Raw genomic sequence first — 25251 nt, 5'->3', positions numbered from 1 at the left:
TATCGAAGAATGGCACAATACATTTCATTAATCAGACTAATGAATTGCATTTCAGAGGAAAATATTTATTACAACTTAACACCATTTCATCTTGATAGCATCTTGAAAACAATGCTATTGCAGTATTGCTATTTAATGCATACAAATATCACAATGTCAAGCACTTAATACATTGAACCAATGTTTTAGAGAAGATAAAGATTATAGCAAAAAAACAAATTACTTTTCATGTTGGCCAGGAACATTCTTTTTTTTTTAAGACCTTTAGGGAAATAGTGAGAAGGACCACAAGTGGGTAAGCAAGATGAATTCACTCAAGGGGTTTTCTGAACAAATAATTTAGCTTGAGCCAATTCAACATTGAAAGCCATTTTGAAAGTTTAGATGTTTGCATGTAATATAATTCCATATTGGGATCCTGGGTTTGGGACAGTGATGAGCGTCAACTCAACTTGGTATTTGAAGAAGCTGCTGTCGAAACAGTCAAAAGAACATGTCTTTGAACAATCTAAGTAGTGCAAACATGCCTGTTTGCCGAATGAATCCACCATTTGTTGTTGTGGCAACCAGCCATCCTTTGGATCGTATACAGTAGACACATATTAGACCTTCCTTCTCTTACATACTTACAACACTCCAAACATACTCATGATGCTATATCCTTTCATAAATAAATAAATAAGATCAACACAACATCCCCACTCTTTTCTGAAGTTATAACCTGATTATTATTTAAATAATATTTACATGAGAACACATGGTAACTTTCCCCCTTTAGATTTGCTGTCCAGCTCCGTTTCATCGTTTGTTTTCAAATTGTCTCCAAAACGTGTCAAATGGTTTGCTAACATTTGATGGAGCAATTTTATCTATTTAACAATTTTACATCATAGTCATTTGAAAAGCTTTATAAAATATGAAAGAAATGCATGCAGCTCTTTAAAAAGATAAAAAGTTAGATTATTTTGAAGGTATGACCTTCCAAATAAGCCTTACAATGCAATTCCCACCTTTCGACCTGCAAAGACATGTCCTAGATCCTAAACCTGTTAATAACGCAACTTCCGCACCCATGTCATTATGCAAATATGGTCCTCATTAAAAAAATCATCAAAAAATAACCTTTCCTCTCAAGTATTATTATTATTTGCAAACTGATAACTCATCTTAAGGGACCGATTAGATGGAATTCAGTGATTACAACAAATGTGTATGTTGATCATTACAAACTGAAAATCTATTTACTAATTCATTCCACAATCAGAATTAAATGGGATGCATGTCATTTTAAGTAAAAATGGCAAAGATCTCAATATTGGAGAAAAAAAAAAAAATTGCTAGAATGTCTTAAGGCAAGGGGAATTGTCAAGGCATTTTCAACACCAACATTGCATAGCTAAGGCAGCGACTGTATATCATAAATATGTACATTATGTATGTTGAAGTTATGTACACAGTACCCACAACATTCTGTGAGCTACACTTTGCACATATATTTACACATTCATTAAACAGCTGTTCACACATGTACAGTCAAGTTAAAGAGCATTATCTTTTCAGTGACATACTAAACACATATCTACCATCCACGGGTAGGGTGCATTGGACATCTTTTAAACTGTGTTTTACTGCAGCAACCTAAAAACCTAGAAGCAAAATGCCTATTTGGATTACTAAGACTGTGAGAAGCCGTGAGCAAGTGACAGTGAAAATACATAAAATGTACAGAAGTTGGTTGGCCTGTACATGTGATATATAGTGTACTAAGTTTGAAAGATGATGAAGATACAGGTGACTAGTATGTTATACCTTTTTTATGTTGTGGAATGTCAGCCTTGAATGCTTAATGACCAGTATTTTGATTATGACGGCAAGAATAGATATTGTAGCAAACCACAAGAGGGAGCCATTGCGCTTAATTGTATTCCAAGGGCTGAAATGCCTGTGGGTTATGTTCTGAGTCCCTGGCATGTAATGTAACCATGCCCCTTAGTGAGGCATACGTTATTGCCTATGCTCTTTCTGTCAGTATCAGTCTTGCTCTCTTTCTTTTTTCTCTTTATTTCACTCCTCTGTCTCTCTACCTCAATCACTCTTTCCAACCAATTAATCGGACACAAATCCCTCTGATTACTGTAGATGAGGGATGTAGGTGCAGTACCTTGAAGTTCGCGAAACCTTCTCCATACACGTTAAAACATTTAAAATGAATGTAAATCAAACTTCACAAATCATTACTTTGGTAATAAATAATTTGGCTTGAATGCAAGAAATATTATCCCCATTATGATCAGGGGTCATCTCAACGGGGACAAAAAGAAACAGAAAACCTGCAATAACAACAGCAGCCGAAAGTCCAGTCACTCTCCAGTTGTGGTCTTCACACAGTAGTAAGCATGAGGAGAACATCCCCTCGAATATCACAATCATGAGCTACATCCAGGCCTCAGTGTCCACGGCCCCTGGCTGTGCAGGGAAGGGGAACTGCTGATTGGACGAGTGGGAGTGGGGGTCGTTCATGTTGGCCTTGTGCGAGAGGGATCTCCCGTTGGAGCGGGCGATCTGCGGAGACCCCGGCGGTGTGCTGTGAGGGGTGAGGGCCCTCTGAGTCTGTAGGTCTCTGTAGCTCACAGGCGTGGGGATGCGGGAGGGACTGTTGTCGGGCCTGTTGTCGGTTCGAGGCCGTATCCGGGGCCGCAGCTTGAGCTTGTAGACGGAGGGGACCCGGTCGCTCTTCTTCTGCCCTTTCTTCGGTCGCAGGACCACCCCACCGTCGCCGTTCCCGTTAGTCAGGGCCGAGGGGGGAGGAGATGACTCTGAGTGGGACTCGCTCAGGCTGAAGCACATGGAGGAGTTCTCACTGGAAGAGTCCTGGTAGGAGCAGTCTTCAGATGTGGGCAGGGCCACTGGAGAAGGGCATTCCTCCGGGCCAGGGAGACCCTGGTGTCCCTGCTCACCGTCCTCCATGTCGTACGGCAGGTTTGGTTGTTGTTCCGGTAGAGGGATGTCTCCCTCGGGGCCTGAGCCCCATCGAGGGGGTCCCTGATGGTCGCTCAGCACCTCCCCTGAGGGACAGCCCCCCGAGTCTCCGTTCAGCTTCCTACAATTGAAAGTCGGTAACGGGGGGATCTGATTCGGCGATGTGGTTGGTTCTGTGTCTCCAAGGCCAGCCAGAGACGAAGGCATGGCCTCCCTCTCCTCCACAGAGCCGGAGATAGCCGGGAGCTTCTTCAGGGTCCCTTCACGCTCCCCCCAGCGCTCCCGCTCGCCCTGCCTCCCGTTCTGTGGTCCTCCGGGGGTCTGGCGGTGCGGTGGGCCGGAGAGCTCCTCCAGGTGGAGGTGATGGGGGATGGGCCTCTTTGATTCCCTCAGGTCCGGCAGAGCTCCCATTTTAGCGCCAACATTCAGGGAGGACGTCGAGGAGTTTGAAGAAGAATAGGCAGAGTCAGTGACGTTGGGGTCGGCCGCTGCCGGTACAGAAAGTGCCCCGGCTCCCCGCTGTGGCTGCTTGGGGACAGGGACTCCGTTGGACCCTCGGCTGGGCGCTCCTCTGCCCCGCTGGGTGTTGGCGAGGAACTCGGCCTCAAAGCTGCGGTACAAGTCCTGCTCCTTCTGGGGGTCCAGAGCGGGCAGCATCTGGATGCCAAAGCCCGGTCCGTCCTCCTCGACCTCCTCGGCCCCCGACCAGCCCCTGTGGGGGGGCGGGCCTCGACCGGCGGTGTCTGGGACATGTCCGGACCTGGGGGAGCGAGGAGGATTATGATGATGGGAGTGGCGGGGGGAGGGGTGGGGAGAGCGCCGGCCTCCGGATGACACCGGCGGCAGGAGGCGGGTTCTGCCCATGGAGGGCGAGCGGGGGGCCGGGGGTCTGGGGGTCACGGAGGTCTTCTTGCTGGGGCTACTGCTGCTGCTGCTCTGGAGGCCTTTAACTGGGGAGTTGGAACATGAGGAAGACTGTCTCTTGGCGAAGCCTCCCACTATCCTAGGGGTTGAAGGGGGCACTTGTCTGGCCTCCCTCCTCTCTGAGAGGGGGGGCTGGGGGTCTCTATGGTGCGGCCCGGGGCTGGCGTCGCTCATACGGCTGTGGGTGGGGAGTTTTCCCTGGCTTTGGGAGCGAGCAGCTTGAAGTCTACGCGGGACCTCATTGGCCAGAGAGCGGCCCCTCTCTGTGCGGGGGTTCCGGGGCCCGTCAGAGGGTCCCTGCGGGGGGATGGGTTTGAGGATGGACGTGGGGGCGGGGCGTTCCCGGGACTGGCTGCGTGCGCGGGGCATCGGGCGGCGCTGGCCCGGGGCGGAGGCTGCTCCGCCTCCGGGCCTCTCGATCACATGTTTCCCCTCCTTCCGGTTGACGAGCAGGACCACCTCGTTATCGGAGCGCCGGGAGGAGTTTGTCAAGCTCCTCCTGGCACCTCCTCCACATCCACCTCCTCCTCCCTTCGATGAGGTGGTCGAGGAGTCACTGTCTCCTGAGAGACGCCTTGTCAGGGGCAACATGGTCTCCCTGTTCCTGAAAGAGGGAGAGGAGAAAAGAGACAACATAATTACTATACACTATATATATGACCTCTGAGGTGGACCTCTACTGCTGACCTCTGAGGTGGACCTTTACCGCTGACCTCGGGGACTACCTGCTTTCCCCTTGGACATGTGATCTCCAAGGAGATCACTCCAACTGCAGTTCTTTTCCAACAACCAACAAAGAACTGCAATGTTGTCATCAACTGCTAGTCTCCTCAAGCCTAAACTAAATCATTGCTTTATTCTTCAGTAAGGGACCGTGTATCAAGACATGGAATCATGCCTAGGTCTGGGTATCGTGGCCAATTTCCTAAATCGATTTGATTTTGATTCATAAGGTTCTGAATCGATTAATCACGATTCGATTCGATTCAATCTGCTCTTAAATAATGAAAATGGCTCAACTGTGTTACAAAATACAAATGTACTTTAGTTTTAAACAGGTTTTAAGTGCAAACTTGTAAATTATACGGTTTAAACTTGAGCTGTAAACAAAACTGTCTCTTTTTTATGCGATTAGAAAGGAATTGCAAGTGAAAGTGTACTAGAACTACAACATTCCATCACTGCAAATTGCATTAAGGCATTGTTTAATAAAGTTCAAAAATAATAATAATGGTAAAAAAAAAAAAAAAGGATCTCATGCCTTAAATCGATATTGCAGTCTATCCCAAGTCTATCCAAAATCGATTAAATTGATTTTTTTACCCAGCTCTATTCATGCAGTTTGTGTAATAAAGCTGCTTCTCCTACAACCACCACTAATAATTAGATAAGAAGAAGAAGGAGAAGGAGACGATTCATGATTAGGTTTTAAATCCCACCACGCAGCAATTTAAAAAATACCGATAAAACTCAGAGGAAACTAAAATGTAATCGGAGTAGCCATTCCTTTAGAAAAAGGCAAGGGGCCAAGATAAATGAAAAAAGTATGGTTGTTCTCGTTTGTTTCACTTATCTTGAATCCCACCTGTTGACCTGCTTAGTCTGGCGGTCAGATTATCTGCTTTATGGAGTCTGGGGAACTTGGAGGGAAAGCCCCGCCCCAAAGCCCTGCTCCCCTTACGTCTGGACTCAGACATCACTCAACCGAGCACCGCCTGGGCCAGGGGCCAAAGTAAACCAACCCAAGGCCCCAAACTGTGTTTAACAATGGCGGCTCCACGCACTGACGTATCAGGAAGGTATGTGACTCACCCAACGTTGGCTTATAGGAAACAGGGCCAGCTCTAATGATCTGCATGTATCCAAAAGGGAGGGCGTTCTGCTGGCCATGACATGCCAGTGCCCACAAAACAATCCCACTTTGTCAGGAATCTGGAGCCAAACAAACACAGAGCCACTTTCCATCCCCCCATCGGCCTCACATTCATTCAGTCAACGGGTGTGTGCCGTGGAGAGATCACTGGGAACAAAGGCTTGATTAACCGCTCTCTGAGCCATTAATGTAATTAACTCAACAAACTCAGAGAGGAGAAGAGGGAGTGGAGAGGGGGTTCTAGAGAACAGGCGCCAGAGGACATAGCAGGGGAGAGGGCACTGAGGGCAACTCAAGAGATGAATATAAAAAAATAATTTAGTTTTAGCCGCTAGGGGGAGCTAGAGGGTGTTGTGTCCAGCTATTTGACGGGACAGTGTCACCTGAGATTATATAAATCTTCTCAACTATAATCTGCGGCTTCCTGGCCTTTGTATAAACTGTGTGTGATTGTATGATTGTGGGATTGCAAAGGTTATCTTAACTCACAAGCCATTGTCCAAAAGCTTCTTGCATCCTGCCACAAGCTCCGTTAACCAGTCAACTATACTGAACTATCCATAAAAGAAACCATTTCCTGTCGGTGCCTTGATGTTCCTTCACAGTGACCCTGTAGCCTAATGACTCCCTCATGACGCTATGGCTCGTGCTACCATGCCACATCCACAGCCTGAGCGAGGCTCACCTGAGGGGGTTGAACTGGCGCGGCTCTGAGCGGTCCCTGGGCGGCCGGGGCAGCAGGGGCCGCCCGGCGCCGGGGTCCGGCTCGTTGCCGGGGGCGATGAGGGCCGGGTGGGAGCGGCCCTGCCGGCCGGAGGAACACGAGGCGGAGGGGGTCTCCAGGGTCCGTCGGTCAGGGGTCTTGTGAGGAGCGTCGCTGCGCCAGTGAGGCCCCGGGCTGGTCGAGCGAGAGGAGTGGGCGCTGGAGGACTTGCTGTGGCCTCCCTGGCCCTGGTTGCTGGCCTTAGCCTGGTGGTAGCGGTGAGCTAGCACCAGCAGGGGCACAATGAGCAGAGATAGGATTGAAGGCATTGGTAGGTGATAGGCAGGTTGGGCTCTATAGGTTTACAGAAACCAGAAAAGACAGTTTCAGACAATTTCCTACTGGCTATTTTGATGCCGTCATCAAGTCCTGGAAGACAGGCATGATGTTATTGCCATCATTAGGGCTGTCAATCCATCTCTGAAGGGATCAATGTGCAGCTGTCCTATATCTGCTATTTTAATAATATTCATAGGAATATTGATATATATATTGTATAATTCTCCTCAAAGATGAGCATTGATCATTGATCATCATTCAGTACGCAGCAGCTGCAGATCAGAGCTGGATCCGCTCTGTGCAGTGTGTGGTTTCTGTGCGTTTCTCTTAATGAGCAGTGTTAGCTTGAAGCATGACCTAATGTCAGCTGCCTGCACACACAGCCTGTGATGATTTGAGTTTGGCTTCGGTGTGGAGCCTTTGAAGGCCAGGGGCCTGGATTACAGCTGCCTCTCCAGTCTGGTAGGACCAGCTACAGCCGCTGCTCTTAGTCGTTTCATTGGGTGCACTATAGTTGCTATCAAAGCTAAGGTACAAAGACTTTGGGAACTTAATTATTCACTGGCATTATTAATAAAGGTGAATTCAACAAGCAAATATTCTAATTTGACATAATACAGGCCACTACCTTTGTAAGAACCAAATATGTATCAGTCAAAGATACAAATACACATATATAATGATATATTACGTAATATTTAGGATGTAGGATTTAGGTCTGAGGTTCAGCTCCAACCCTGCACAGGAACAGTGAGTAAGTTCTTTAAATAGTTAGTTTACAGGAAACAGGAAGTGACCTCACCAAAGGCAGCGCAGCGGCAGGGATCATGCTTGTCCAGATAGTGCTCCAAGGTGTCCCAGCCCCCCCCCACGCGCACCATCACATGGGTACGGAGGACCTGAGGAGACGAGGAACACAGACTCGGATCAAACACACTCACACACCATCACACAACCCACATACACAGACACACAGATATTCAAAACCCACACAGACACATAAACCCCCCCCCCACACACTCACACACACACACCCACACACACCCACACACACACACATGCAAACACACACGCAAACACACAACCCCCTCACATACACACAAACACAACTCATAAAGAACTGCTTTAACCAGATGCTTCACCTCGAAAAATTCAAATACCACACACACAGCGGTTAATAGACATGCAAATCTTAAAGTGGGACAGCATGCCAGGCCCCCCTGAGCACCCCCATGTCCACAGTGTTACGTAACAGTCCCATTAGAGGCCCCCCCTAACCCAGTGCCCTGTACCTCCCCTCCCACGCATCACCACCCGCACACTCTGCTCGGCTCTCCCTCCCCCCAGCTGGGCCATTATGAGGCCGCTCATCGCCATGCCAACACTTTTAAAGGAGACAGGGAGGAATAATGAAGAGCAGTGGAGGTGGTTGAAAGGCTCTGACGCCTCTCTCTCTCTCTCTCTCCCTGTGGTCAGAGGAACAGGGCTGGATTAGCAGTACCCCCTCCCCTCCTCTGTTACTCCCCCTCCCTCTTCCCTCCTCCCCCATCACCCGGGGGTGGTTGTATAACTTAGCATTGTGGTGCTATGATATCATATGCTATGAGGTCGGTCCTAGCTAAGGCCCTGAGGCCAGGACACGGGCCCCATGACCCACATGGCGTCCACTCCCTCCCCCCGGACGGGAGGGGATGGACCCCAGGATCAGACTGGAGGGGATGGACCCCAGAATCAGAGGGGAGGGGATGGACCCCAGGATCAGACGGGAGGGGATGGACCCCAGAATCAGACGGGAGGGGATGGACCCCAGGATCAGACAGGAGGGGATGGACCCCAGGATCAGACGGGAGGGGATGGACCCCAGGATCAGACTGGAGGGGATGGACCCCAGGATCAGACGGGAGGGGGTGGACCCCAGAATCAGACGGGAGGGGATGGACCCCAGAATCAGACAGGAGGGGATGGACCCCAGAATCAGACAGGAGGGGATGGACCCCAGAATCAGACAGGAGGGGATGGACCCCGGGATCAGAGGGGAGGGGATGGACCCCAGAATCAGACGGGAGGGGATGGACCCCAGAATCAGAGGGGAGGGGATGGACCCCAGAATCAGACAGGAGGGGATTGACCCCAGAATCAGAGGGGAGGGGATGGACCCCAGAATCAGACGGGAGGGGATGGACCCCAGAATCAGACGGGAGGGGATGGACCCCAGAATCAGACGGGAGGGGATGGACCCCAGAATCAGAGGGGAGGGGATGGACCCCAGAATCAGACGGGAGGGGATGGACCCCAGAATCAGAGGGGAGGGGATGGACCCCAGAATCAGAGGGGAGGGGATGGACCCCAGGCCCAGACGGTGTTTGGCCTTTCCTTCCTATCCTCTGAACTAGGGCGTGTGGTGAGGCTGATATCAGCTCTGGGATGCCTGATCAAGCTGGAGGAATTATGAGGGTTTTGTGCGCTAGCAATAATAATGACATCCAATCCGCTCCTAGGGCGTCCTGCCCTCACAACTGGAGACATCCCATCCCAGTTTCCTAGGCAACGGCCAACAGATGAGATTTGAAATCACAACGGGGTAGACATACAACAAAATTCAAAATCAATGAAATACATATTATTTATGATATCATATAAAGTTATATATATATATATATAACTTGCATCTCTTTTTTAATATAAATACCAGTTGTCCTTTCTAATTAAGGTCATTCTTTTGTTTGTTATTACCAAAGATAAACCCTAAAAGGACATATATGCCCTCATTTTCAGATTTATTTTTTTAGTTTTTTCAATTATTATATAATAACATATAAATATGATATATCATAGAACCATAAATTGTGCAGCTCACATTACGATAACAATCAACCGCCCTGTCACGTCCCTAAAGCCCAAAAACCCTTACCCCAAAACCCTAATCCTATAACCCCATAACCCCATAAACCTAACCCTATAACCATAACCCAATAAACCTAACCCCATAACTCCAACTCTATAACCTCAACCCTAACCCCATAACCCTAACCCTATAACCCTAAACCCATAACTCTAACCCCATAACCCTAACCCCATAACCCTAACCCTATAACCATAACCCCATAAACCTAACCCCATAACTCCAACTCTATAACCCCAACCCTAACCCTATAACCCTAAACCTATAACCCTAAACCCATAACCCTAACCTATAACCCTAACCCCGTAAACCTAACCCCCTAACCATATAACCCCACTCTGCTCCAGCCTCGACCAGCTCTCTGGGACTTGGCAGCTGAATTAAAGCTGGTTGGCAGCGATGGAGGCTCCAGGCTTCCTCCCCCCCTGCTAAACGAGGGACACGTGTTGTTGCCTGCACTAGAGGCTGCTCGGAACACACTTAATCACCCTCAGATCATCCATCAGGGGAGGCCACTGGCAGGAAGGAGAGTAACCTTACACAGAGGATACACCCAAGCACCAACAGGGACAGACAGACAGACAGACAGACAGACAGACAGACAGACAGACAGACAGACAGACAGACAGACAGACAGACAGACAGACAGACAGACAGACAGACAGACAGACAGACAGACAGACAGACAGACAGACAGACAGACAGACAGACAGACAGACAGACAGACAGACAGACAGACAGACAGACAGACAGACAGACAGACGGAGAGACGGACGGACGGACAAACAGACAGGCAGATAAACCGAGGGACCGTCTTTCTACGTGTTCGTGTCCCGTCCCGTTGGGAAGGCGCACAGTGATGCAAATTTTGAGGGGATAATTCTGCTCAAATGCATTACAACTCAATCAACAGGCATTTTTTGATCTGTAATAAGTAGAAAGTACAGATATTTGTTTTGAATGTAGGGAGTAAAAGAAAACAGCAGTCAGGAAAAATAAATACTCAATAATAGTACAGATACCTGAAAACAAAGTATGTGTACTTTGCTACTGTCCACCTCTGGAGAGTCAGACATATGAAGACAGATTAACAGATATGAAGACATTCATAAACATGCATGCAGAGGCACGCAGACACACCCAAACACACACACACACACCCAAACACACACACACACACACACACACACACACACACACACACACACACACACACACACACACACACACACACACACACACACACACATTCATTGATGCGATTTCAAAGATTGAAATGTGCAAACGTGCACATTCAAAGATTGTCATCCCAAAATAAATTATATATGCTTATGGGGCAGCAATACATTGACATGTATTATGTGAGTAAATATATTATATGTCTTTCACAATTTGAGGATATTTCTTTTTTTATAGAAATGAAAAAAGGCCATTGTGCATCCGATTTTCTTGAAAATGCAAAACCGTAAAATGAGGGGAAAATATTGACAACAATTATCGACCTCCCGCCAGAGCGGTTCGGTGAAGGCAGAGCGTTTGGAATGAGACCCAGAGACTCCATTTACTCCTCGTGGTTATCATGGGGAAACTGAACACGGAATCAATCCCGGCATCTACCCCAACTTCCTGCAGGGGCTGATGGGTCCAGCAGCAACCCACATGGGGCTCAAACTAAGGTGTGGTTCAAGCAGGCTGTGACCGAGATAAGACTGTGTCAGGAAATTACCCAATGCCCTACGTTGTGTTTTGGGATATATGTAGGAGGGGAGATTCATGCAAATTGCAAATCCAAGGAGGCAAAGGAAACGGTTTTGTTTGTATTGAAAAGGCCAACGGTTCCGATCCAAGCACACCAGAATAAAAGCCATCAGACCACATGATTCCCACGCCAGGGAAAGCCCCGTCTATGGTACACTGTGTTTCATCAATCACACTTCATTTCTTATTGGCTCCAATGAATACTGAGCAAAATATGGAAAGTGACGACACTAACCAGAAACAGCTGGACGGGCTGCACCCATGGAATAACCATGACAACTAAGACCTTTAAATGGGGCTATCCCTGCAGACGGATTCAGAGTTTGGATTACTAATTGCCAACACTTTGTTGCCAACGTTGGATGTATTGCTGTCAGGGCATCGATCACCTGATGATCACCAGATTTGCAATATCTTTTTGTTCATCAAAGGGAGAGCTTATTACCCTGATGAAGATCAAGGCGCTGGAGTCTCCAACTTTGTACTTCCCCTCCGACACCTTGGTCATGGGGAACTGACCGGGGCAGGAGCAGCGGCCCAGGATCTCACGCACCTGCAGACAACAACAACAACAACAACAACAAACATCAGCGTCTACACGTACAGCAGCTCGGTGGAAGACATGGATTCCACAATAACAAAAGGGTCCGTCCCTGAACCTTCCCTGTCCCTCATTGCATATTATATCTTCCCCTGGTGGGAGCTATGCGTGAATAACCCATAGATAATGGTTATTAGTCACATATCAGTGACAGATAGTCCCTCTGCCTCTGTGTCAATATTCCAATGAATGCCCTGTCTGTGAGCCATGGGGGTTGTCTCACTAGGTGGTGACTTTGGACCAGTCTTTCTGTGAGTCATCTTCCTGCGGAGGGCTCTCTTTCAAATAGCTCCTTGATTAAACACTATGACGCCTCTCCCTTCAAACTCAGCAGACAAAGCATTGCATCACTTCCTGTTTGTGGGTCCAGTTAATGGAACGGTGTGAGGGGAGCACAGGAGGAACATTTACCCGGAGGGGTTGCTTAGTCACCGATTACATATACTTTATATATGGACAGTAGACACACACACATTCTTACACACAAACATACTCTCTCACAAACACACGCACACAATCAAACACACATGCCAACACAAGCAGTCGCACACACATACACTATCTTCCTGTACTTTTATGGGTCAAAGAGGGGGTGAGGCGGTAGAGAACTATTAAGTTAAACATGTGTGTGGTTGTATGTTTATGTGAGACGAGAAAGAATAAACGAGAGAGAGAGAGAGAGAGAGAGAGAGAGAGAGAGAGAGAGAGAGAGAGAGAGAGAGAGAGAGAGAGAGAGAGAGAGAGAGAGAGAGAGAGAGAGAGAGAGCGCTGGGCGAGCAGGCTGGTGACATCAGCAGGTCTGTGGTGCCACATGGGTTTGGAGTTGAGCGAGTCAGAGCCGGTGTTTGCTGGAGGCTGTGGTCAGGTAGGGAGGGGAGGCGGGCGTGGCAGAGGTGCTTATTAGGGAGACGAGTCAGACACAACTACAGGGCATGGCGAGAACAGCCTCCCCTGTCACATGGGTTGCCAGGCTCTGGGCTTGTATGATGGATTTCTCCCATATGACTGTCCTCTTACACGAAGGCGTGCACACACTTGTAGGGAAGGACACACAACGGACAAGCGCGCTCGTGGAAGGAGAAGACAAGTCTTCTAATGTTTGTATGAAAGGCTCAGTTAAACCCACAAAGACATGTTTTAGTGCTCCAGTGCCCTGTCCCTAACCCTCCATCTAACCATTTGATTTGCCCGATATTGCCAAGGGTTTGTGGTTAAGCTATCAATTCTTAGTGGTAATAAGAAAATCAAGTGAAGAAACTGCTGCCCCAGAAGGAGGTGTCAGAACCTTGAAGACTAGCTATTCTGCCATCAAATCTGGGAGGATTGCTGGAGGTCCGGAATGCATGTTGTTCAATGCCAGAGAATCCATGAACTTTGAGGATGCCAACTGGTGTGGCCCCGCCCACCAGCAACACAGAGGGCTGACCTCGAACCAGGTGTGTGAGCGGTGTGTGTATGCATGTAGGCTTCATGTGGGGATGCATGCTTTTCTGTGTGTGTCTGAGTTAATCCATGTGTGTGTTTATCTATGTGTGTGTGTGCCCGCAATGCTTAGATGATTGTGTATCTGGGAGATTAGGGCAGCACCTTGTTATTTGCTGTGAATAGCACCCGTCTTTATTTTCCATGCTAATTAAAGGGGAGGGCAGAAGTAGGGCCAAGCCTTATCATGTTAGCTCTCTGGCCCTCTCTAACCTTAACCCTCTCTAACCCTAATGCCTAACCCTCTCTAAACCTAACCCTCTCTAACTCTAACCCAATCTAATCCTAACCCTCTCTAAACCTAACCCTCTCTAACTCTAACCCAATCTAATCCTAACCCTCTCTAAACCTAACCCTCTCTAACTCTAACCCAATCTAATCCTAACCCTCTCTTAACCTAACCCTCTCTAACTCTAACCCAATCTAATCCTAACCCTCTCTAACTAACCCTCTCTAACCCTAACCCTCTCTAACCCTAACCCTCTCTAACTAACCCTCTCTAACCCTAACCCTCTCTAACCCTTCTACCCCCACACCTAACCTATCCAAATCTTCCTTCCATTATTATGAAACTGTCAAAGGAGGGCCTTCAACCATTCAGACCTAACAATATAACTCGTAATAAACAACAGGACTTCAACAGGTACATCTATTTTCCACTGGCCGGGTCCATTCCTCTGCTCTTTCCTTCTCTTTTTCTTCTCCTTTGCTTTTTTTTCTCTGCTCAACCTTCCCAGCTTCTTTTCAGATATTGGAAAAAACCCAGCCAGTGACTTAATGGAAATATCACCGTGGCAACAGACACACAAACACACACACAGTATTAGCCTTCCTTCCCGTTTGAACTGGACCGTTTGCTTTGCTGTTTTTTTTTAAACACACATGTATATACACCCACCCACTCCCACACACGTACACAAAATCATATGTACACGCACACATATAAAAACATTGAACACATGCACAAACGCACATACATACGTACACCCACACACACACACTGAATACCGAACACACACACCAACGTGTTCAGCTGAGGTCATTTTTTTCTCTCCCACTGTGAGGTGCGAGGCATTACACACACAGAGCACTTTCCAAACCTCCAGATAATTAAAGCCAGTCAAGGACACGCCAGGGTTAAACTCTGGAGCATTATCCAGAGTGTACGTTTCCCATGCCTGTACACAACAGGCAAGAGCCCGGTTGGCCACAGACACAGAGACACAATAACATGGAATGACCCACAAATAGCTGGAGCTGGAAACGGCCTCGCTGCTGTTGAGGAGGAGGGGCTTGTGATGAGGCAGGGCTTGTGAGGAGGGGAGGACAGAGGGAGGGAGGGCAGGAAACATGCAGGAGTAAACTGGAACGCCAGCAAAAAATAAACTTGAGGATGAATTATGGAAAATATGTTGGTCACATGGGACACATTTACACAGAGAGAGAGAGCTGCTGCAGATGTTTGAGAGAGAGAGACGAGGGAGAGATAGTGAGGCAGAAAGAGATAGAGAGGCAGAGAGAGAGTAGGAGAGAGAGAGAGAGAAAGAGAGAGGCAGAGAGAAAGAGTGGGAGAGAGAGAGAGGCAGAGAGAGCGAGATAGGCAGAGAGCGAGAGAGGCAGAGAGAGAGGGAGAGAGAGGGAGACAGAGGCAGAGGCAGAGAGACAGAGACAAAGAGAGTGAGAGAGAGATATGGGGGCACGCTGTGATTTCATAACCCAATCCCCTCACACAGTGATTGTGATGAGCTCTGGTGGTCGTGTGATCAGGGTTTTAGGGTTGAGCCCACCAAAGACAGCCGAGAGAACGCCTTGGAAAACCCCCTTAAGGTCTGAGGCAGCGATAGATATATTTACATACAGAATTTGCCTATAGATTTGTTTACATTGCAATAGTCACGGCCGCACCTCATAGCTGTAAGTGTTGACTTTGATGGAGTGACTCAACAGAGCCAAGGGGGTTGGTGTTATCGCCTCAACCCCTCCCTTCCTGCCTCTTGAAGGAACATGGGGGAGATACGCGGGCAGATACAGGGGAGAGACGTGTATAAACCTTATAGGGGCGTGGTGGTTAGAGGAAGATACACGTGTAACAGTGCATTCATCTGGTTTTTTGACTGTACGAAATGTTGAATGTTGCCAAAGCTGAACAATAAAAAACAAGTGGTGTAACCTCACAGGAATGCATGCTCCATTTATTTTTTCTCTCTACATTTGTAGCGGCTTCAGGCAAACAAAGAAGAGATCTTTGCTCAGGGCCAGGCCTACAGTATATGCGTGACACACGTTCAACAACTAAAAACATAAAACAAATACAACAAAACAGGTTCATGAGTAAATACAATGTCATAAAACAATTATTCTTTTATTGAACAGTACCTTGAACCTGATTTAAGCACTACTTTAATAATTAATATAATTTTATTGTCCCGTGCCAAACAGCACCGTTGACAAAAAAAGATGCATATAAAGTGGAGATGTGTGTTTGTTTCTGACACAGCCTCCAGCCCTGAGGAAGATACTCCCAGGAAAACCAGAACACAGGGCCAGCAGGTCAACCTCCTGCTGCTCCACAACCGTTCACACCAACCCTCCGTCTGAACCGGGGAACACAGCGCCAAGCCTCGGCACTACAGAACCCGGAGTGATAAAGCTCACAACCATGAGAAGGGGTTGACCATTCTTATCAGAGTACAGACGAGGCCAGTCAGATGATCTCTTGTGGAGCTGTAGCGTGTTCAATGTGTGTCTGAATACTTCATCTGCTTCCTTCCCCAACAGCATCAGGGGCCGGGAGTGAATTGAGAGGTTGACTTTCCATTATGCAAAGCCCCTCCGGGACCCTGAAACGATTCAAGTGGGCTAATGGCCCAAACAGAAACCTTCCCTGAGACGAAGAGGACAATACATGTCATAACGGTCATTCCTCTGCATTGAAATGCAGTGAGGAATGCGCTAACTCTTCAGCACTTAGAGCCTTGAGACATTGTTTGAAGGCTCAGAGGGCCACAGCGCCTCCTACCACACAGTCTTGGCCTATTCTGGACCAGACCAGGACCATCTGAAGGGAACGCAGCGAGCACAGCAGACACCAGCCTCAGGGTCATTCTCCATTCCAAAGACACATTCCTCACTCATCCAACCCACATGGCTCGAGGCTCAGGGTCACACACATGTAGGGAGAGCAAGGGGGGAGTCACACATAGAAACATACTGAATAAGTCATTGCTTTCCGGGATATTCGGGATATATAGGATAGTAGGCTGGGAATAACTGAGCAATCTGCTTGGAACTGAAGAGTGGACCTCCTGTCCGACGACCCTCTGCTTTGTACAATGGCTCAGCAGCTTGCACACTCTCTTCACCTTATTACACTGGGACAGCTGTCCCCCACTCAAGGTTATGAGTGATTATGGTCTGCAGAGGGGCTCAATGTCATCACGACGGTCTACACCTGAGACCACTGGGAGCGTATTCAGTTAAGTGAGATTCCATCCCAAATATTGGATAGGAGCATTGTGGAATGGGGAATCTATTATCTATTAAGATAAGCACGATGCTATGGAATGCCTATAAAAAGCATGTATCAGCCACCAGTTTGGTTTGTGTGGATGCCGTGTAACCCCAAAGATGAATAGATGCATTTCTGTGATACTATCAACTTTATTACCGCGTTAGCAGTATCTTCTGTCCAGAAGATGTAAAAATAAGAATGTGTATAGTCAGCGTATTCAGTTAAGTGAGATTCCATCCCAAATATTGGATAGGAGCATTGTGGAATGGGGAATCTATTATCTATTAAGATAAGCACGATGCAACTGGATGGATGGGGTCCAGATGCTGACAACAGAGAGAACCTAACATGTGATGGATGTATGGAAGGGACTGCTGCCTGTCCCAGTGTGGGGAGAGGGATGAAAGGGTGGGGGACTTCCATGCCCCCACAACAAAACACATCTTTATCACCATGCTGCTGTTAATGCATTCCCCTGATACACAGAAGAGCAATGCATCACACTGGTACGTTTCTCTCTTTCTACATTCATGTTGCAGCATAGAAAGTGCAGAGAAATGAGGCCTGCTCTGTGCTTCTGCTGCTGTTTTGCTGTGCCGGCTGGGTATTGCATGACACATTAAATTGGCAGAACCATAGAATTTCAATCTCCAAAATAATTCATTTAGAGGAGGTGTGTGTAAAGTATCATACACACACAGAAATACCTCCCTTCACGGAGAGCGCAGGAGTCTGACCCAATGTAAGCCATGGTGACCTACTTTCCACTACCAATGTCTCTCCTTCTCTCTCCCCTTGTGATCTCCCTCCAGCCGGCTCACCCACTCCCTCGCCGTCGCAGTGAGTGGAGCGTCTATTCTAGTCTGCTAGAGCACAGCGCAGCGATGCCCTGCAGGCGTTCAACCCGCACCCTTTCCTTGCGTCCATCCCCCGGAGCATGAGGCCAGTCCGTAGACAGGCTGCTGACGTGTGTGTCCTCTCTCCCACTCCCTCCACCATGACAGCTGAGAACGCCGTACTGTAAACTCATCATCATGGTTGGGACGCGCCGTCAGCCGCTCCCGCCTGATCGCTTTACTGTCAAACCCTCTGTGCTGCCTGGTCCTCCTCCTCCCAGTCCAAAACTATGGGATGTATTTCTGCCACTAATCATCTCTGCCACACATCCCTTCTCCATGCACCAGGAGAGCCTTAGAGAGCGGGCGGCCTGCACCTGTGTGTGCCAATGCATCTAAACTACAGGTGTATTGATACGTACTTAACTATAGGTGTATGGAGGCCTACCCATCCTAACTATAGGTGTATAGAGGCCTACACAGCTAAACTACAGATGTATGAACTTAAGGCATACACTAAAATACAGGTGTATGGAGGCATACACATCTAAAATACAGGTGTATGGAGGCATACACATCTTAACTACAGGTGTATGCAGGCCTACACATCTAAACTACAGGTGTATGGAGGACTACACATCTAAACTACAGGTGTATGTAGGCCTACACATCTAAACTACAGATGTATAGAGGGGCCTATACATCTAAACTACTGGTGTATGGAGGCCTACACATCTAAACTACAGGTGTATGGTGCCTTTGCATGCGGCGGGTATCCTCCATTTTGGTTTGTGTTCTAGTGGGTCTCTAGTTTTTAAAGGCCAACCGGCCCCTAAGGTCTAGTCTGAGTCGATAAGGGAAGAATATCAAAGCGACCAATGAGAGGAGGAGAAGACATGTTCCATTATGTTCCATTGGCTGCAGAGAATACACACAAATTTACAGGATCAACGCCATAATCTGAAGGTCGTGAAAACATGACATGCTTGATGAAATGCACTCTCTTCAAAGGATCAACACGGGGGCTGCCATATGGATATTGACCAGCTGCTATGGAATGCCTATAAAAAGCATCGGGATATGGAATTAACACCAGGGTTAATGCAGGTCTATCTGTCTGTGTCTTCAGCCCTGAGCAGACAACTGTAACAATACCCCACCAGACAATCCCCACTGACCCGGTGTGGAACACTACCGGTCTGCCCTCCATTAGAGCTTACTTCAGGACCGTTGGGGGGTTGCTAATAGATTCATACATTAATATCTAAATGTATTGTCATTGCGAATAAAACTAACTATATACTATTAAGATACAGTGCTGGCCAATGACTTGCTTTCTATGAGTGATTATTAGAGCTGATTACCTGGAGCTGATCAGCATTTAGGACTAACATGCTATAAGTGTGCCAGCACCAGTCTTGCTCTCTGAAGCCTTATTGTCAGTCTGTTTGGTGAGAGTTCAGTGTGTGAGACTTGTTGCAGAGTCTAGATATTTGCCTTATTCTATTGTTCTGTAAAAAGGGTAAGCTGCCTTTTTGTCTTTACTCTTTTCTTTTCTGGCTTTTTTGGTTGATCCTAGACTGGGTTTTGGTTGAGACACGGAGGGTCTTACAGGTTATGTGGCTAGCCTGAATCCCTTTTAGTTTGTTCCTGCAATGTTTACAGTGTATGGATGAAAAAGAAATGCCTTAAGAATCCCTTTTCTGTGTTGCCTCTGAGTCTGATGCCCACTCAGGGTGATAACCTATTTACATGCATGTATAGCCATTTTTATAAAGGAAATTATAAAAATGGGGCCCTTGGGCCCCATACCAGGTCCCCTCCTGTAGCCCTCAGGGCCCCATACCAGGTCCCCCCCCTCTCTGGTGGCTGCTGCTTCCCCAGGGCCGTCAGAACTTGCAACCAGCCACAAGGAATTTAATAATGTTGCCGTATTGATCCTATGAACTCTCCACATACTGGGCAAACTGAACATCGACAAAATGTAAGGAACTTGTTCACCGGCCCACCTCACTATGTTATGTCATTGTCCCCAAATTCTTTCCTTTGTCTATAACAAAGGATACTCCATTTTTACATTCCCTGGATTGCAGTGTATTGTTTGGCCAGTCTTGCCATATTATATTTTTTATGAAAAAAGACGTTATCATGACATATTGTGGCATGAATGGTAGATAAGGTTGTTTTTGCTGCCATTAATTTACTACTACAAGGGGTTACTTGCTTTTACTTTAGAGACTAAATTTCTAGATGCACGATGCAAAAGACCATTACCACAGGTCAAGACAAGGCAACACCTGAATCATAGGAACAAGGACAGCGACTTCAGTTTCCTCAAAGGAGGACATGTCGGTTGCAGATCCGGCTCAGTGTGACACTTTGTGGCCAGGAGATGAGGATGTGAGAGCCCTACCACCGAACCTTGAGTCAATCTCTATTTTACGTAAGTGATATAAGCCTAACTATAACACTGACTCACCTCAACGACTACACAGAGCTCATTTAAATAACCACATTACACGAACAAATGTAAGGATTTGGAATTAACTCAGGGACATGCCCTATGAGTCTATATACTCAGAATGTGGTTTGAATTCAAGACCAAGCTAACCTTCATGACTATCTTGTGTACTGCAGGATAAACGGGAACACAATGTGTTTGAAGAACCAAACCAATCTCTGTTCAAACTATTTTAAAACAATCAACGGTTCTGCACAGGACAACACTATTCTGATGTCTTGAGAGACAGCAGGAATAAAGTCCTGAGTGACGCATGCCATCAGCAAGCATTTTTTCTTAAAGTCAGCATCATCGCTGACCAGCGGGAATGTCCCTCAGCACGCCGACAGAGGTTTCTTTAGAGATGGTCATCTTTTGAACTAAGGGCCCAGGCTCACTCAGAACTCAAGGGGAATACCATGATTCAAGGATTAACCTACAGTTTTTCACTTAACGGACTGGATCACTAACATGGAATGATTGTCTCCTCCCACATCCACTTAGATTTGAAATGCAATCATAGATCAGTTTGTGAGGCTTCTGGAAGGTTAATGGTTCTCTAAGCACAGGTAGACAGCCAACCCAGGAAGTATAAATGAGGGCCTCAACGGCCCCTGAGCTCAGGTGCCAAATACCTATTTTATGTTGGGTTCTTTGGTCAGGCAGAGCATAACAAAGGACAAGAACACACATCTAACATGATGATCCAGCAGAACTGTATCACATCATCAGTGTTGCTGCCACAGCATGAGATTGACTGCTGACTACTGACTGCCCCCCCCCCCCCCCCCCCCCTCAACACACACACACATAATTTCCTGAAAGGGGGCTTTGTTTCACCTCTCATCCGCAGCAGACGATGAACTCTCAGCTCACCAGAGAGGATGAACTCCTCTCTCATCAGAGACAGTGTGGCTGTAGGCTCCTCTCTTCAGCCTGCTATTTGTGACCCTTCTTCTCTCATTTTTCGTTTTCGTCTTCGTCTCTACCCCCCCCCCCCCCAGTCCCCCGGTGTAACAGAAAACGGATGGATGCTGCTTCAGATTCCACCACAGGGGAGGATGTGGAGTCGCTCGGTTGAAATTGATTTCCCCTCTGGTATGTGAGCGATGATGTGCTGGTGGGCAGAGTCCCAGTGGTGCACTGGTGTCATGACAGTATAGAGAATACTGGTCTGGTTACCGGTGGTGGAGAATCAAACAATGTGGAAGAGACCGCTTTGCTAGTGACAGCTATGCGGTACAAGCTCAGTCTGAGCTATCACAGCTAGAGAAACCTAGTAAACACCTAACTAAGAACTGACATTATGTACATATGAAGCTGGAGTATGATGCCGTGACGGCCAAAGTGACAACACTCTTAGTGACGGCTACTCACCAGCTCGTCCAGGTTCCTCATGTCCAATAAAACTCTTTTCTGCTGCCACACAAATTGCGCCTCATCAGTTTCATCCTCCAAACTCAAACTCTTAGGGACCTCCTTCTGGCTGTAGCGCCTGGCCGGGGGGCTCTGCTGCCCAGGATCCCCGGCTTCCTCCGGCTCCCGGGGATGAGCCCGGGTCTCCTGGTCCCGGATCTCCTCCTCGATCTCCTCCTCGAGCTGGATCAGCATGGGGGCCAGCATGCCGAACTTGGCCCCCCGCCGCGCCACCTCCAGGAGGCAGAGCACAAAGTTCTTCTCGTTGCATCGCTCCACCAGGTCGTTGGTCTCGAACATCAACACGTCCTTGATCCACAGCTCCTGTCGGCACCACGTGATGAAGTTGGACACATTGTCCCGCGCCACAAACGACCCGGAGACCACGTTGCGGGACTGAAACACGACGTCCTTGCTGGGCATCCTGAGGGGCCGCGCCGCCTCCGGCCGCTCCCGCTGGAAGTCCAGCGCGGCGCGGTTGACGTTGTTGGCGTGGCGGCAGAGCGCGCAGCCGCCGTCCAGCCCGTCTGCGAAGGTGTCCGCGCTGAGATCCAGGTCGTACAGCGTGTTAAGCCACTCCGCCAGGTCCTCCTTCATGGCGTACAGGTACTCCTCGCTCGACTTGAAGGGCCTGATGCTCTTGGACGCGGCGGACTGGATGTTGCTCTGATCAGCCATGATGCGGGGATAGCGGCCTCTCGTCTGAACTCTTAAGGGATCATACCCGCTCGGGTCTCACTCTCTGCTCCCTGACGCCTCGTCCACACGTTAAGACAGAGAGCCGCGTCGACGCGCCCATGACCCGGGGCGAGGCGGTCTCTGAAGGCGCTCCAAGATGAAGAAGCTCCGAGTCCTCGCGGATCTCCACGCACTGCGCACGCGGCGCGTGGCCGCTTTTCCCGGATGTCTTCACAGAAGCCGCTTCCTTCAGCGCGAGCATTGCCGGCCTGGAGCACGCGGACGAGGGGTCTGGCGGGTCGGGTCTCAGGCGGGTCTGGAGCGGTCCGTCGGGGATCCGCACCCATCAATGCGCGTCGGCTTCTTTCCTCTGCGAGTCTTAGGCGCGACCACGCGACGCGCGGTCCCGCCGTGTCGCTGTGAGCGCGCGGCTCCTTGATGCAGGATGACTTCAGTCTCGCTCAGCCTGTGTCGCTCGCGCCTCGCGCGCAGAATATGTTGACCTGCTCGAGCTCAGACGGAGACTCATCCCATTACCGGATCAGCGCCCGCGAGAGGGGCGGGAAATGAACCCTATCTTCCCTATTTTACAGCGCGCGCCTCCCGACCTGAACATCAAGGTAAATCAACGCGGGGATCAAGCTGTAACACATTTACCACAGTGCATGGTCTGGATCAAACTCACGTACTGGGGGCATAAAGAAGGTATCTCAAGCAATGCGCCAAAAGCCGACCCCCACCTGAGGTGTTCTGGACTCAGCGGTCTGGTCTAGACTGATAGATTATCACATCGTTTAATAGTTGATACGCCATCACTGGATCTGAAACCCAGTGGCCCAGAGTCCTTAGTGCATCTTCAGATACCAACAAGGAGCACATGACCTTAGATCGCACTTGGGACGAGGTTACAGAGCGGCTGGTTCTCCCCTTGGTGCACGTCAGCTGGCTGAGGTCCATTCCTTCACATTAGGGGGTCGCGTTCTCCTCGGATGACCCTGCTGTAATGGGTTCAACTCCTAGGACCCCCGCCCATAGGAGGGAGGCTGGTTCTAAATCCCCCCATCCAGTGTGAACAGTATAAGGGAGGGGGCAGAAGGGGATGACAGACCAATGCCTCCGATGACGTGAATCAAACATTGGACTTTATTTTACAATATAGGCCTGGCTACGGTTAAAAGAATACCTATTCGTTTTTCTCAGTCGCTTTGGTACATTTCTCAGATTCGAATTTAAATTCTCAAAATTACCTGTTCAATCTTCACATCATTGTGTCACTTGTGCACATCAGAAAATCAGTTTCTCATTTCTTTGAACAAGTTGCGAATGCTTTGGTACATTCATGCAAATGATTATGTACAATTCTCTGCTCTTTCCTACATTATCAATTGCTTATGTCATGTTAATCAACATGTATTGTAATCTGTCTCTATTGAATAGTCTCACCCCCACAACATATAGGCATTAGTTCATTACAGAAGTCTTTACATGCAAAATGGTTGAACAAGTTGTCACAATGTCAAGCATATTTCTATACATTTCCATGACTCTTTTTTTTCTAAATCTGTCCTGAATTGGTAAATTGCAACCAGGTGATCTTGACTTTCTCTAAAGGGGTGAATTGTGAGAAGTGTTAGTTAGATCAACCAACGATCAACCAGTTTAATGAAATTTCTCAAAGGAGCATCTCATGAAACAAACTGGCAAGTAGCTTGAGCACAACACAATGTTACATTGTCTGACAATGGAAGGATAAGGAATTGGATGGGATCAACAGCCAGAGAGAAGAGGAGTGAGGCTGCGTGAGAATGAGAATTTGTGGCCCAATATAACGACCGGAGGTGTAGGAAGACTGCGCTGTAATTCCTACAGCAATGCATGTACATTTTCCCTAAGGAGATTGTCCTATACATGCTCACATTTCTAGCAATGACATGGTCCGTCAACAAATTACAGTACAAAGCGTAAATGTGATCTTGTCCAATCTCTTACAATTGTCTTCAGAACTTTAGCCATAATTTACATCAGAACATTCCTCAGCGTAGGCTACACTGTTATATTGACAAGACAAGCAATTGACTCTTATCCATACAATGACTCGTCATTCTGATGGCACTGACATGTTCAGATATTAACTTTTGAGAGATGAACTAAGGATTTAGAGCAAGAGCCTGGCTTTTGCAGGTAATCCATGGTGTTTTGCTATTAGTACGAATTGTTTTCAGAAATGCATTTTTTGCCCCCCTTTCAAATACAGGCCATGTGCGTTTCGAAGCTGGTTAATCGATGACGTTTTGCGCATTAGCACGTTGGCAGTGCAGCCCTCACGATGGAGCTTGACGTCTTATTCTACCAGATTAAATACGATATTAACTGCGCACTTTGCCCATCGGAGCATCTCAGTGAACAACCGACTTTCACCAGCAATTTAAGAGATGAACCAATAGAAAGATCCAACAGAGACCCGTGATCCCAGCTCAATATCTCGATGGGATGACCGCAATCATGTGTACTAAGCACACATCCGATTTGGTTTGTAGGGCAGCCTAGTTTTAAATTAAAATGAGTTAGTCAACTGTCCTAAAACACTTATTACATGATGTCAATCATTTGGACGTCAGGGCACTGTGGCCTCCTCCATGGCCCACCAGGACGGCCACTCCTGCAGCTTGATCCCCTGCATGTAGTTCAATGAACCCAACGGGATGGTGAACAACGCCCCCGTGCGGCACCGTGATGGACAGGGAACAGT

The 25251-nt window shown here is 48.0% G+C and overlaps 1 protein-coding gene across 1 annotated transcript; it reads right to left on the bottom strand.

The window, feature by feature from the left end:
• Nucleotides 1-44: 44 nt before the first annotated feature.
• On the bottom strand, nucleotides 45-23289 carry gas2l1 (growth arrest-specific 2 like 1). Its single transcript, XM_030359387.1, has 5 exons — nucleotides 21786-23289; nucleotides 11924-12031; nucleotides 7621-7717; nucleotides 6462-6762; nucleotides 45-4507 (listed from the first exon to the last, which is right to left on the bottom strand). The coding sequence occupies exons 1-5, from the start codon at nucleotides 22500-22502 to the stop codon at nucleotides 2434-2436; spliced, it is 3297 nt and encodes a 1098-aa protein (XP_030215247.1). The 5' UTR covers nucleotides 22503-23289; the 3' UTR covers nucleotides 45-2433.
• Nucleotides 23290-25251: the final 1962 nt, after the last annotated feature.

Source organism: Gadus morhua, chromosome 6 (genome assembly GCF_902167405.1).
Source record: "Gadus morhua chromosome 6, gadMor3.0, whole genome shotgun sequence".
NCBI lineage: Eukaryota > Metazoa > Chordata > Actinopteri > Gadiformes > Gadidae > Gadus > Gadus morhua.
The sequence above is the reverse complement of the archived record's forward strand: the minus strand, read 5'-3'. Positions and strand labels throughout refer to the sequence as shown.

What these genes read in the sequence shown, in the direction of transcription:
- gas2l1 (XM_030359387.1), bottom strand. Translation starts at nt 22,502, where the DNA reads ATGGCTGATCAGAGCAACATCCAGTCCGCCGCGTCCAAGAGCATCAGG. An exon ending in TGAGGAACCTGGACGAGCTG is followed by an intron (nt 12,032 to 21,785) that starts GTGAGTAGCCGT and finishes TGTTGTCTGCAG; the next exon opens with GTGCGTGAGATCCTGGGCCG. An exon ending in CTGCCGCTGCGCTGCCTTTG is followed by an intron (nt 6,763 to 7,620) that starts GTGAGGTCACTT and finishes TGCTGGTGCTAG; the next exon opens with CTCACCGCTACCACCAGGCT.